This window comes from Oncorhynchus tshawytscha, linkage group LG03 (genome assembly GCF_018296145.1).
Source record: "Oncorhynchus tshawytscha isolate Ot180627B linkage group LG03, Otsh_v2.0, whole genome shotgun sequence".
NCBI lineage: Eukaryota > Metazoa > Chordata > Actinopteri > Salmoniformes > Salmonidae > Oncorhynchus > Oncorhynchus tshawytscha.
In genome coordinates, this window is record NC_056431.1 from 72,043,374 (window position 1) to 72,057,053 (window position 13,680).

General features: G+C 44.5%; 1 protein-coding gene across 1 annotated transcript in view; it reads right to left on the bottom strand.

Annotated features, from left to right (window-relative positions):
- LOC112224753 (tensin-1-like) overlaps positions 1-13,680 on the bottom strand; it is a 298,598-nt gene that overhangs the window by 64,404 nt on the left and 220,514 nt on the right. Inside the window, 8 exon segments of the mRNA XM_042319964.1 lie at positions 93-222; positions 4,207-4,282; positions 6,793-6,853; positions 6,953-7,065; positions 7,869-7,952; positions 12,409-12,473; positions 12,702-12,875; positions 13,225-13,396. Coding sequence (XP_042175898.1) covers positions 93-222; positions 4,207-4,282; positions 6,793-6,853; positions 6,953-7,065; positions 7,869-7,952; positions 12,409-12,473; positions 12,702-12,875; positions 13,225-13,396 — 875 coding nt within the window.

Here is a 13,680-nt window from a genome sequence, read left to right on the forward strand (position 1 = left end):
AGTCAAATCTATGTTTCTCAATTCTCTTCATGGTATGTATTATGCTGGAATTTTTATTTTTTTAGGGGTCATTTAAGGAATATCTTCCTTACCTTTGAAGGTCTCGTCGAGCTCATCCTTCCCAAAGACGATTCCCAAGTCGTGCACAGCGCATGTATGGAACTGCACCCGGAAGATCACATCCCGCTGTGGGCTTCGGAAGCGCTTGTGGTAACACTTCAGCTGCAGTGGACAGGAAGACAGATGTCGTTTTTAAAGAGGTCTTTCTGGTTTCTGGGTTTCTGTTACTGAATCCCTAAAAGAGATGACTTCAGGGCTTTCATAGATTTCACATTGCTCAAGTCTCAAAGTTTACCTCGGGAAACCTTTGACTTTCTGTTACTTTCACAGTGTTCCGATCACTAGGACAACTGGAAAACACGTGAAAGCATTTGAAGGGGGACATTATTTAACTTGGAGTTTTGCCATTTTGGAACCATTCCATTTGTTCCATTGTACTGGGCAAACTAAATCAAGCACAGACATATGTTTTTGATCCAGATCTGACATACAGTACAGTGTCATTGTGAAATACCAGCTGATAACATAGCAGCTTGATTCACAGTACAATCCTCCAGGGCATCTGGCAGTGTGCTAGAGAAAGCAGCTCTGTAAATGTATGGTCTGCCTTCCCAAACAAGAGCAGTATTATCCAAACCATTGCTATCTACACAAGAGCCTTGTAAAGCCTTGTAAACCCAAACCCTACGAAAGAAACTCTTCACTCTCTCCCCACTGTGCTTCACCCTGGCTAGGGGTTGGCCAGATCTTTTACAAGGACCTCACATTTACAGGTACTCAATATTTAGCTTTGTGCTTAGCCCACATGACACACTGCACACAAACTATGGCTGAACTGGGGAACTGGGGTGAATGTACTGAGCAAATGTCAGGGTGCATACGCCTGAAGAACATCTCAATTGGACTGGAATTATCATTAAGTGAGCCTCAAAATAACCCTGATATGATATGGGTCAGGATAATTTAGCCTCATAACCCTGTTATGATATGGGTCAGGATCATTAGGCTCAAAATAACCCTGATATGATATGGGTCAGGATCATTTAGCCTCCTAACCCTGATATGATATGGGTCAGGATCATTTAGCCTCATAACCCTGATATGATATGGGTCAGGATCATTTAGCCTCATAACCCTGATATGATATGGGTCAGGATCATTAGGCTCAAAATAACCCTGATATGATATGGGTCAGGATCATTTAGCCTCATAACCCTGATATGATATGGGTCAGGATCGTTTAGCCTCATAACCCTGATATGATATGGGTCAGGATCATTTAGCCTCATAACCCTGATATGATATGGGTCAGGATCATTTAGCCTCATAACCCTGTTATGATATGGGTCAGGATCATTTAGCCTCATAACCCTGATATGATATGGGTCAGGATCATTAGGCTCAAAATAACCCTGATATGATATGGGTCAGGATCATTTAGCCTCCTAACCCTGATATGATATGGGTCAGGATCATTTAGCCTCATAACCCTGTTATGATATGGGTCAGGATCATTTAGCCTCATAACCCCAATATGATATGAGTCAGGATCATTAGGCAGAAAATGGAAACAGCAAAGAGGGAATACCTGGAAAAGTCTAATCAGAAACGGCCATTTTAGTTTTCAGTTGCAAAACCCTTTCCGTTACATGCCCCAATAGATGTCAATGATTTATTCATTTATTTTCAGACGTTGTTGGCCGCAACAGTCTCTGTTCGTCATGGCATAATAGATTGCTTTGGTGTACATGTTACACATCTAGCCTGGATAAACCAAGCTGAATTCTGGGCTCAACCTACAGTTGAAGTGGGAAGTTTACATACACCACAGCAAAATACATTTAAAATCAGTTTTTCACAATTCCTGACATTTAATCCTAGTAAAACTCCCCTGTCTTAGGTCAGTTAGGATCACCACTTTATTTAAAAAATGTGAAATGTCAGAATAATAGTAGAGAGAATATAATTTTGCACGCCCAATTTTTCAGTTTTTGATTTGTTAAAAAAGTTTGAAATATCCAATAAATGTCGTTCCACTTCATGATTGTGTCCCACTTGTTGTTGATTCTTCACAAAAAAATACAGTTTTATATCTTTATGTTTGAAGCCTGAAATGTAGCAAAAGGTCGCAAAGTTCAAGGGGGCCGAATACTTTCGCAAGGCACTGTACATATTCCTCCCACTGGGGTGCTGGGGGGGGGCAATGCTAGTGAGTTTGAGGAGAAGCGGAAGAAACACAATGACAAACTGATTCAGAATGTCCTTCAATATAAAATATACTAGATTATAAAGGCAAAAAACATGTTGAAAGCGTTGATATGTTGATATGTTGTAAACAGGAAACACAATGCATGAAAACCTGCCCCTGTGACTACAGCTAGAATGTAGTCAAGAAGTAAAGTAGAACAGTTTTTAAAGACAATGTCATATTATGGGGAGAAGGGGGCAGTTGATGCTCATCCACTGCATTTCTATACAATTAAAAGAAAACTCTGGTCAGTCTACAAACACACAGCCTATTAGCTATGCAATTAGCCGCTACACATTAACTCAGGACGGGGCTAAAAAACTATAATGGAATGCGTACGGAGGCAGAACAAATATTTTATGTCACGTCTGCTCCCGCTCTTCCCTCCCCAGGCGCTTGAGGGCGCCAGGCTTCCCTGCATCACGCACTCCTGCCCTCCCTCGTCACGTGCATCAGCAAAATTGTACTCACCTTGACTCACTCACTCATCTGTTTATTTCCTCCCCTATGTTTGTCAGTTCCCTGCTGATTCATTGTCTATTGTTTTTGTTACCTGTCTGCTGACGCTGTTCCTGTCTCGTCTGTTCTTTATTAAATGTTTGACTCCCCGTACCTGTTTCGTCTCTCCAGCGTCATTCCATGTGACATTTTATTAGCAAAATGTTAACAAATACGTTTGCTTTACAGATTATATAGTTATTTATTTTGCCGTTTTAAAGCTAATTTACAGCAACTCTACACATTTTGCCATGGCTTGGGGAGACATTTTTACAGTTTTAAAATCAAATTTCCTGCAATTCTACACATTCTGCCATGACCTATGCCATGTTAATATGATGTCTGAGTGAGAGTGACTAAAAATATCAATGGGGGCCCCCTGGAGGTCAGGGCCCCTGGGCACGTGCCCTGCATGCCCGGTTGGTAATTCGGTCATGATACAAGTTTAGATAGCTGGATAGACTAACTAGACTATTTACCAATGCCAACTGTGCACAGATATCAGTTCCACCTCTAATTTTGATTTAAATTTGGTTGAGTTGTAAAGTTCATTCAACAAAACAATTAACCATGTCATTGGATTTAGGTTAAAGTTAGGTGAAAAACATATGAAATTCCCTTACGTCGATGACTATGCAAATCCAATCAGTTTTTCCCGTTGATTCAATGTCATCAAATACATTTTTGTTGTTGTTGAAATGAAGTAAAAACAACGTTGTTTCAACCAGTTTTTGCCCAGTGGGAGGCTACTTGAGTAACTGTCAGGGAATTATAACAAGACGAAAACTGCAGCAATATATATTTTTAATGTCTTTATATATATTTTTTTAAATGAGAGAGGTCCTGACCTCAGTATCTTCATATGTAGCTACAGGCCCGCTGCTACAGTCTGTTGGGGGCCAAATGGTATTGACTTTGGTGAGTGCTTCTTTTAAATGGCCTTGATTTGTACATGCCACATGAATCAGTGGCTGATAGCCTAGGAAACTGAAGCTACATGTCTTTGTGTCTGGAGACAACAAAGTATTCTTCTTCTTCTTGTCTTAAAACTCTAATATTTCCAGCCTGGTCTTGAAGAGGACGTCATTTGGACATGCTACTTTACAGCCTGGATATCGTGTGCTAATGAGGGTAGTTAAACTGAGGTATAGGGCTCATGGCAACTGTCCTCTAGTTTTTACAGCCCTGTTGTTTTATTAATGGGGACTATAAAAGTCTTAAGGACAAACATACTGTATTTGGACACAATAAATTGCATTCCGTCTTAATGACAAAGGTCAATCCACTATCTTGTTATTTCTAGGGGGCATAATACATGCCATACTACACACTCCCAAAGGCTATGTATAGTACATGTCATACTTCTCCATGTCACTCAGGGAGGAGCTGATGGTGCTTACCAGAATGTCCCCCTTCAGCAGCAAGCCTGGCTCAATGGTGATGCAGACACTGGTCTGGCTGTCTCCCTGGACACTACTGGAAACACACACAGAGAGCCTTGTGAACACACCACACCATCACGCTATCAACCAACACACAAACAGAGCCTTGTGAACACACCACACCATCACGCTATCAACCAACACACAAACAGAGCCTTGTGAACACACCACACCATCACGCTATCAACCAACACACCAACAGAGGCTTGTGACCACACCACACCATCACGCTATCAACCAACACACAAACAGAGCCTTGTGAACACACCACACCATCACGCTATCAACCAACACACCAACAGAGCCTTGTGAACACACCACACCATCACGCTATCAACCAACACACACAGAGCCTTGTGACCACACCACACCATCACGCTATCAACCAACACACAAACAGAGCCTTGTGACCACACCATCATGCTATCAACCAACACACACAGAGCCTTGTGAAAACACCACACCATCACGCTATCAACCAGCACACACAGAGCCTTGTGACCACACCACACCATCACGCTATCAACCAACACACAAACAGAGCCTTGTGACCACACCACACCATCACGCTATCAACCAACACACAAACAGAGCCTTGTGAACACACCATCACGCTATCAACCAACACACACAGAGCCTTGTGAAAACACCACACCATCACGCTATCAACCAACACACACAACGAACCACCACTCCACTTCACTCCACTCCAAACACAGAAACACAAAAACATGTCGTACTCTCTTGAACACAACACCACTATAAACACACACACAAACACACACACGGGTAACTGTTTTGAACGCGACACCAATCACAGAAACACACCTCTTTTACATTAACGCATCAGTTAGCAATGATGTATGATCAGCGTAGTAGATCTTGACCACTATGTTCTGGCTGAGGGTAATGTTCTGGCTGAGGGTAATGTTCTGGCTGAGAGTAATGTTCTGGCTGAGGGTAACATTCTGGCTGAGAGTAATGTTCTGTCAGAGGGTAATGTTCTGGCTGAAAGTAATGTTCTGGCTGAGGGTAATGTTCTGGCTGAGAGTAATGTTCTGTCAGAGGGTAATGTTCTGGCTGAAAGTAATGTTCTGTCAGAGGGTAATGTTCTGGCTGAGGGTAATGTTCTGCCTGAGGGTAATGTTCTGGCTGAGGGTAATGTTCTGGCTGAGGGTAACATTCTGGCTGAGAGTAATGTTCTGTCAGAGGGTAATGTTCTGGCTGAAAGTAATGTTCTGTCAGAGGGTAATGTTCTGGCTGAGGGTAATGTTCTGGCTGAGGGTAATGTTCTGGCTGAGAGTAATGTTCTGGCTGAGGGTAACATTCTGGCTGAGAGTAATGTTCTGTCAGAGGGTAATGTTCTGGCTGAAAGTAATGTTCTGTCAGAGGGTAATGTTCTGGCTGAGGGTAATGTTCTGGCTGAGGGTAATGTTCTGGCTGAAGGCAATGTTCTGGCTGAGGGTAATGTTCTGGATAAGGGTAATGTTCTGGCTCAGGGTAATGTTCTGGATTTATTTCACTGGCTCCTCAAGTTACTAATAACACTACTACTGATCATAACACTAGGCTGGAACAGCTGAGGCTGGGGAACTACAGACTGGGTCTGGGGAACTAGAACCTGGGGCTGTGGAACTCGAATCTGGGGTTGGGAAACTAGAGACTGGGGCTGTGGAACTAGAGACTGGGGCTGGGGAACTGGAGAGGGGATGGGGACCTAGAGACTGGGGAACTAGAGACTGGGGATGGGGAACTAGAGACGACATGGGGAACTAGAGACTGGGGCTGTGGAACTAGAGACTGGGGAACTAGAGACTGGGACTGGGGAACTAGAGACTGGGGCTGGGGAACTAGAGACTGGGGCTGTGGAACTAGAGACTGGGCCTGGGGAACTACAGACTGGGCATGGGGAACTGGAGAGGGGATGGGGAACTAGAGACTGGGGCTGTGGAACTAGACTGGGGAACTAGAGACTGGGGAACTAGAGACTGGGGCTGGGGAACTAGAGACTGGGCATGGGGAACTAGAGACTGGGGCTGTGGAACTAGAGAATGGGGAACTAGAGACTGGGACTGGGGAACTAGAGACTGGGGCTGGGGAACTAGAGACTGGGGCTGGGGAACTAGAGACTGGGGCTGTGGAACTAGAGATTGGGCCTGGGGAACTACAGACTGGGGCTGTGGAACTAGAGACTGCCTAACTAGAGACAGGGGAACTAGAGACTGGGGCTGGGGAACTAGAGACTGAGGCTGGGGAACTAGAGACTGGGGCTGGGGAACTAGAGACTGTGGTTGGGGAACTAGCAACTGTGGCTGGGGAACTAGAGACTGGGGCTGGGGAACTAGAGACTAAGGCTGGGGAACTAGCAACTGGGGCTGGGGAACTAGAGACTAAGGCTGGGGAACTAGAGACTGGGGCTGGGGAACTAGAGACTGGGGCTGGGGAGGCTAGCTAAACAGAATAACGTGTGGCAAGCACACAATGGATTTACTGGTGTAAACCGTGTGTGTGTGTGTGTGTGTGTGTGTGTGTGTGTGTACTTACTAGATCCCAGATGTGTAGACTGGCTGCATGGCCTGATAGATCTTGAGGAAAGGGCGACAACCTGAAAAGCCATCGCAGAACATTGAGTAAGTGTGCGTGCGTGCGTGCGTGCTTGCGTGCGTGCTTGCGTGCGTGCGTGTGTGCACCTGTCAACTCTCACCTCCTTTGGACTCAAAGTTGGGGATGCCGTGCATGATGACGTGGTGAAGGAACAGGGGTTTGTTGTTGATCTTAATATGCCCAGAAAGAAGGCCGCTAAAGTACTGTACATACCTGGGGGAGAGACAGGAGAGAGAGAGAGACAAGAGAGAGAGAGTGAGACAGGAGAGAGAGAGAGAGAGAGAGAGCGAGAGAGAGACAGGAGAGAGAGAGAGAGAGAGAGAGAGAGAGACAGGAGAGAGAGAGAGAGAGAGAGAGACAGGAGAGAGAGAGAGAGAGAGAGAGAGAGAGAGAGAGAGACAGGAGAGAGAGAGAGAGAGAGAGAGAGAGAGAGTGAGACAGGAGAGAGAGAGAGAGAGAGAGACAGGAGAGAGAGAGGGAGAGAGAGAGAGAGAGTGAGACAGGAGAGAGAGAGAGAGAGAGAGAGAGAGACAGAGAGGAGAGAGAGAGAGAGAGAGAGAGAGAGAGAGAGAGCGTGCGCAAGGGAGACAGGAGAAGGCAAGGAAGAAAAGGATCGAGAGAAAAACATTTACCAGAGGGATTAGCATGCCATCATTGTAAACTGGACATGCTATCTCTACTTATAACCGTTGCAAAGACAATAACAGAAGCTTACATCATGCATAGTCACTTATGATGTTCAGTCTACGGATGAATCAGACATTGCCGTAACTCTATAAATTAGGACGCAAAAGGACGCAATTAGGACGCAAACGGAGGCCTCTGTTGCCGATACAGAAAATGTCAACAAATTGAAAGAAAGACAAAGAGAGTGGTTTGGAGAGTAAGGTGAACTCTATTGGTCGAGTATCTCCCATCACTCTGGGACCGAAATCATAAAGAGACATGAAACAGGAAATGATAGTGGGGTCAAAGAGGAAGTAGAGAGGTCAGACAGGAAGTGAAGGGAAACTGACCTCTTCTGAGACGGCTGACCCACAGGAAGTACTTTGTCTTCATAGAACCTCTTCATGGCGAACCTGTCCAGGGCCTGGTCAGCACTAAACACATAGAGACAAACATCTCGTCAGAACTCATACCCACACACGTTTTACAGTAGTGTTTTTGCAGTTATGACTGTATAGCATTCACTATAGTGTTTTTGCAGACATGACTGTAGTATAATATAGTATTTACTGTAGTGTTTCTGCGGACATGACTGTAGTATATTGTAGCAACACTTGTCGACTAGGGTTAGCTAACATGGCACAACTACCAGACTATGCCTACTGTTTAATGAGGGGAACATCTCAACCAGAGCATAAGAAACACAGGTTGGAAAATAAGTACAGCATCGTTTGTCACCATTTTTGGACATCTTGTGAACTTGATCAGCTGAATCTCTGTGAAAACACGGCTGTATTTCAGAAAGCTATCTAGTGGAAGTAACTGATCTAAGAAGTAATTTGGTGTACTCTTGTTAATGTGTTATTTATCTGTGTTGGTCCCATGTTTCATGAGCTGAATTAACCCAGAAATCTCTCAAATTCTGTGTATTTGTAGTTCTCTCACATTTTGTGCACACATTTGTTTTACATCCCTGTTAGTGAGTATTTCTCCTTCGTCAAGATAATGCATCCACCTGACATGAGATATGTGTTATATCAAGAAGCAGATTATTTATCTTATCTTTATTTAACAAGGCAAGTCAGTTATGAACAAATTCTTATTTTCAATGATGGCCAAGGAACAGTGGGTTAACTGCCTGTTCAGGGGCAGAACGACAGATTTATACCTTGTCAGCTTGGGGGTTTGAACTTGCAACCTTCCGGTTACTAGTCCAACACTCTAACCACTAGGCTACCCTGCCGCCCCATTAAACAGCATGATCATTACACAGGTGCACATTCTGCTAGGAACAATAAAAGGCCACTCTAAAATGTGCAGTTTTGTCACACAACACAATGCCACAGATGTCTCACGTTTTGAAGGAGCAAGCAATTGGCATGCTGACTGCAGTAATGTCCACCAGAGCTGTTTCCAGATTATTTAACATTCATTTCTCTACCATAATCAGCCTCCAACATTGTTTTAGAGAATTTGCCAGTACATTCAACCTGCTTCAAAACTGCGGCCCAAGTGTAACCACGCCAGCCCAGGATTTCCACACCCGACTTCTTCACCTGTGGGATCATCTGAGACCAGCCACCCAGACAGCTGATGAAACCGTGGGTTTACACAACCAAAGAATTTCTGCACAAACTGTCTGAAACCGTCTCAGGTAAGCTCATCTGTGTGCTTGTCACCAGGGTCTGACAGCAGTTTGGTGCCGTAACCGACTTCAGTGGACAAATGATCACCTTTGATGGCCACTGGCATGCAGGAGAAGTGTGGAAGTGTGCTTGTCACCAGGGTCTGACAGCAGTTTGGTGCCGTAACCGACTTCAGTGGACAAATGATCACCTTTGATGGCCACTGGCATGCAGGAGAAGTGTGGAAGTGTGCTCTTCACAGATGAATCCTGGCTTCAACTGTACCAGGTAGATGGCGGGCGTCATGTGGGTGAGCGGTTTGCTGATGTCAACATTGTGAACAGAGTGCCCCACGGTGGCGGTGGGGTGATGGTATGAGCAGACATTAACTACAGACAACGAACACAATTGTATTTTATGTCAATTTGAATACATAGTCATACCGTGATGAGATCCTGAGGCCATAGATGCCATTCACCCCCTAGACTTTTTCTATTGTGTTATTGATTGTACGTGTGTTTATTCCATGTGTAACTCTGTGTTGTTTGTGTCACACTGCCTTGCTTTTTTCTTGGCCAGGTCGCAGTTGTAAATGAGAACTTGTTCTCAACTGGCCTACCTGGTTAAATAAAGATTAAATAAAATAATAATATTAATAATGTTTCAGCGTGAAAATACACGGCCCCATGTTGCAAGGATCTGTACACAATTCCTGGAAGCTGAAAATGTCACAGTTCTTCCATGGCCTACATACTCACCAGACATGTTACCCATTGAGCACGTTTGGGTTGCTCTGGATCAACATGTACGATAGGGTGTTCCAGTTCCCGCCAATATCTAGCAACTTCGTACAGCCATTGAAGAGGAGTGGGACAACGTTCCCAAGGTCACAATCAAAGAGCCTGATCAACTCTCTGTTAAGGATATCTGTCATGCTGCATGAGGCCATGCCTCACACCAGATACCAACTGGTTTTCTGATCCACACCCCTACCTTTTTTTAAAGGTATCTGTGACCAATAGATGCATATCTGTATTCCCAGTGAGGTGAAATCCATAGATTCGGGCCTAATGAATTTTTTCTATTGACTGATTTCCTTGTATGGACTGTAACTGAATAAAATCTTTGAAATTGTTGCGATTATATTTTTGTTCAGTGTACAATAGTCATGGCTGCACAACACTACAGTGAATACTACACTATACTACAGTCATGTCCGCCAAAACACTACAGTGAATACTACAGTATACTACAGTCATGTCCGCCAAAACACTACAGTGAATACTACCGTATACTACAGTCATGTCCGCCAAAACACTACAGTGAATACTACCGTATACTACAGTAATGTCCGCCAAAACACTACAGTGAATACTACCGTATACTACAGTCATGTCCGCCAAAACACTACAGTGAATACTATAGTATACATTTATAAATGTTTAGTCATTTAGCAGATGCTCTTATCCAGAGCGACTTACAGGAGCAATTTGGGTTAAGTGCCTTGCTCAAGGGCACATTGACAGATCTTCCACCTAGTCGGCTCGGTGATTTGAACCAGCAACCTTTCGGTTACTGGCCCAGCGCTCTTAACTGTCAGGCTTCCTGCCTCCCCAGTGAATTCTATAGTATACTACAGTAAAGTCCGCAAAAATATAAATATATGTATATGAATATAGTAATACTACAGTATTTAGACTGTAGTATACTAAAAGTATCATTTTATGTGGGCGTAGCACTCACTCATATCTATAGACCTCTTCAAAGGACTCTATTTTAACTGTTAAAAAAGTGATGCTAGTGTCAAGACACTGTGACCCCCAAAACTTCCAATGGCCCAATACATCCAATGAGCCAATATATCCAATGGCCCAATACATCCAATGGCCCCAATACATCCAATGGCCCAATACATCCAATGGCCCAATACATCCAATGGCCCCAATACATCCAATGGCCCAAAACATTCCAATGGCCTCAATACATCCAATGGCCCCAATACATCCAATGGCCCAATACATTCCAATGGACCAATACATCCAATGGCCCAATACATTCCAATGGCCTCAATACATCCAATGGCCCCAATACATCCAATGGCCCAATACATTCCAATGGACCAATACATCCAATGGCCCAATACATCCAATGGCCCAATACATCCAATGGCCCAATACATCCAATGGCCCAATACATCCAATGGCCCAATACTTCCAATGGCTGCAATACAATATATCAAATGGCCCCAATACATCCAATGGCCCAATACATCCAATGGCCCCAATACATTCAATTATGCATTACATCCAATTACCCAATACATCCAAAGGCCCCAATACATCCAAAGGCCCCAATATATCCAATGGCCCCAATATATCCAATGGCCCCAATATATCCAATGGCCCAATACTTCCAATGGCTGCAATACAATGTATCAAATGGCCCCAATACATCCAATGGCCCCAATACATCCAATTACCCAATACATCCAATGGCTGCAATACAATATATCCAATGGCCCCAATATATCCAATGGCCCAATACTTCCAATGGCTGCAATACAATATATCCAATGGCCCCAATACATTCAATTACGAATATACATCCAATGGCTGCAATACATCCAAAGGCCCCAATATATCCGATGGCCCCTATACATCCAAAGGCCCAATACATCCAGTGACCCAATAGCAGATAGAGGAAAACCCAGAAAGCTGCTTCTCTTCGCGGACGTTGTCATTCTGGTGAACTCACAGTGTTGTCTTGCTTTATCTGCATTGACTTAATTAGGGCCTGCTTTGTTATAATAAAAAAAAAAGCCTGAACACTGGTACACTGTGTACTGTACACAGTTTTCACGTGTTGGGTAGGGAGGGGCAATGCGATGATCAGTGGATAACATGGATCGTGTGACTCTTCATCATCTGCTTATTTGTTGACTGTCCTACTCTACTCTATGGTTCTAAAGTTTACATGACTCCTCTTTATATCTCTCTCTCTCTTTCTCCTCTCTCTTTCTTTCACTCCCATCTCTCTATCTCACTCCCCTCTTTCTCCTCTCTCTCACTCCCCTCTTTCTCATCTCTCTCTCTCACTCCCCTCTTTCCCCTCTCTCTCTCTCTCACTCTCTCTCTCTCTCTCTCTCTCTCTCACTCTCCTCTTTCTCCTCTCTCACTCCCCTCTCTATATCACTACCTTCTTTCCCCCCTCTCTCTCTGTCTGTCTTGTGTGTTGTGCTGTTAAGTTTGAGGATGTATATGTTTACCTGGCTGATATGTTGCTGTAATGCATGTATGCTGCCACCACCACTCCTGTTCGCCCTCGGTTCCCCTACAGAGACAACATCAAACAAGGATTACCAATCAGGAAGTATTGCTTTCACATATTGGTCATTCAGAAGATATCTATTGGGAAAGGAAAAGGACGGCCGTCTACTGTCTCTGAGCAGCATAAACCATACAAAGGGTCTGATACTGTATGTATATGACAGCGGTATTGTTTCTCAACATGCTTGAGAGGGCTTTAGTTAGCACAGTACAGTATCACACAGTATCTCACCTTGTTGTGTATCACTACTACATTGTGACTGTCTGCACTCAGCCAACTGTCCATAGCCTTACAGATAGTGCAGATCTTATCCAGGGCAGGCGCGTGGTGGTCCGGCCAGCCAAAGTCCAACACTTTCGGGTTGAGCTGGTTGATGTCACAGCGTTTCTCGCTGAGGTTGAAGAGCTGAAAGAGCAACGTGTTTCATCTCATTGAGTTCCTTTTTATTTTATTTTTTTCTACAGAGAGAAAAATGACAGAGGGCAAGCTGATCGTAGATCAGTGTCTACAGGGGCATTGGCGAGGGCAAGCTGATCGTAGATCAGTGTCTACAGGGGTATTGGCGAGGGCAAGCTGATCGTAGATCAGTGTCTACAGGGGCATTGGCGAGGGTAAGCTGATCCTAGATCAGTGTCTACAGGAGCAACTTCAGGATGATACAGATCTACAGTCAGCTTTTTTGTTTCCCCCCTTAAAAGGAAAGCCTATGAATTGGTAGTGTGAGCTGATCCTAGATCAGTGGGGTGGCCCTCACCAGGTAGTTGTCTTGGTGTTTGGAGCGCAGCATGGAAGCCACCTCGCGGAGGTTTGCAGAGTAGCTGTTCTCATCCACAGAGCTGGAGAAGGAGACTGAGATGATCCTCTCAGTGATGTACACCAGGTCCAACTCATAGTTCTCTTCCAGGGCCTGTATCAGACTCACACTCCTGAGGGAGGGAGGGAGGGAGGGAGGGAGGGAGGGAGGGAGGGAGGGAGGGAGGGAGGGAGGGGGAGGGAGGGAGGGAGGGAGGGAGGGAGGGAGGGAGGGAGGGAGGGAGGGAGGGAGAAAACTTTTTACACTTTCCATGGCAATAAAGCTTTGTGAATTAAATTAATTAAATTGTGAGAGTGAGGGCGGTAGGGAGATCTTCCATCACAAGTTAAAGACAGTAGACTACTTTTACTTACTTTATTGCATTGCTTTGGTAACATCAGAGTGTCTTTCATGCCA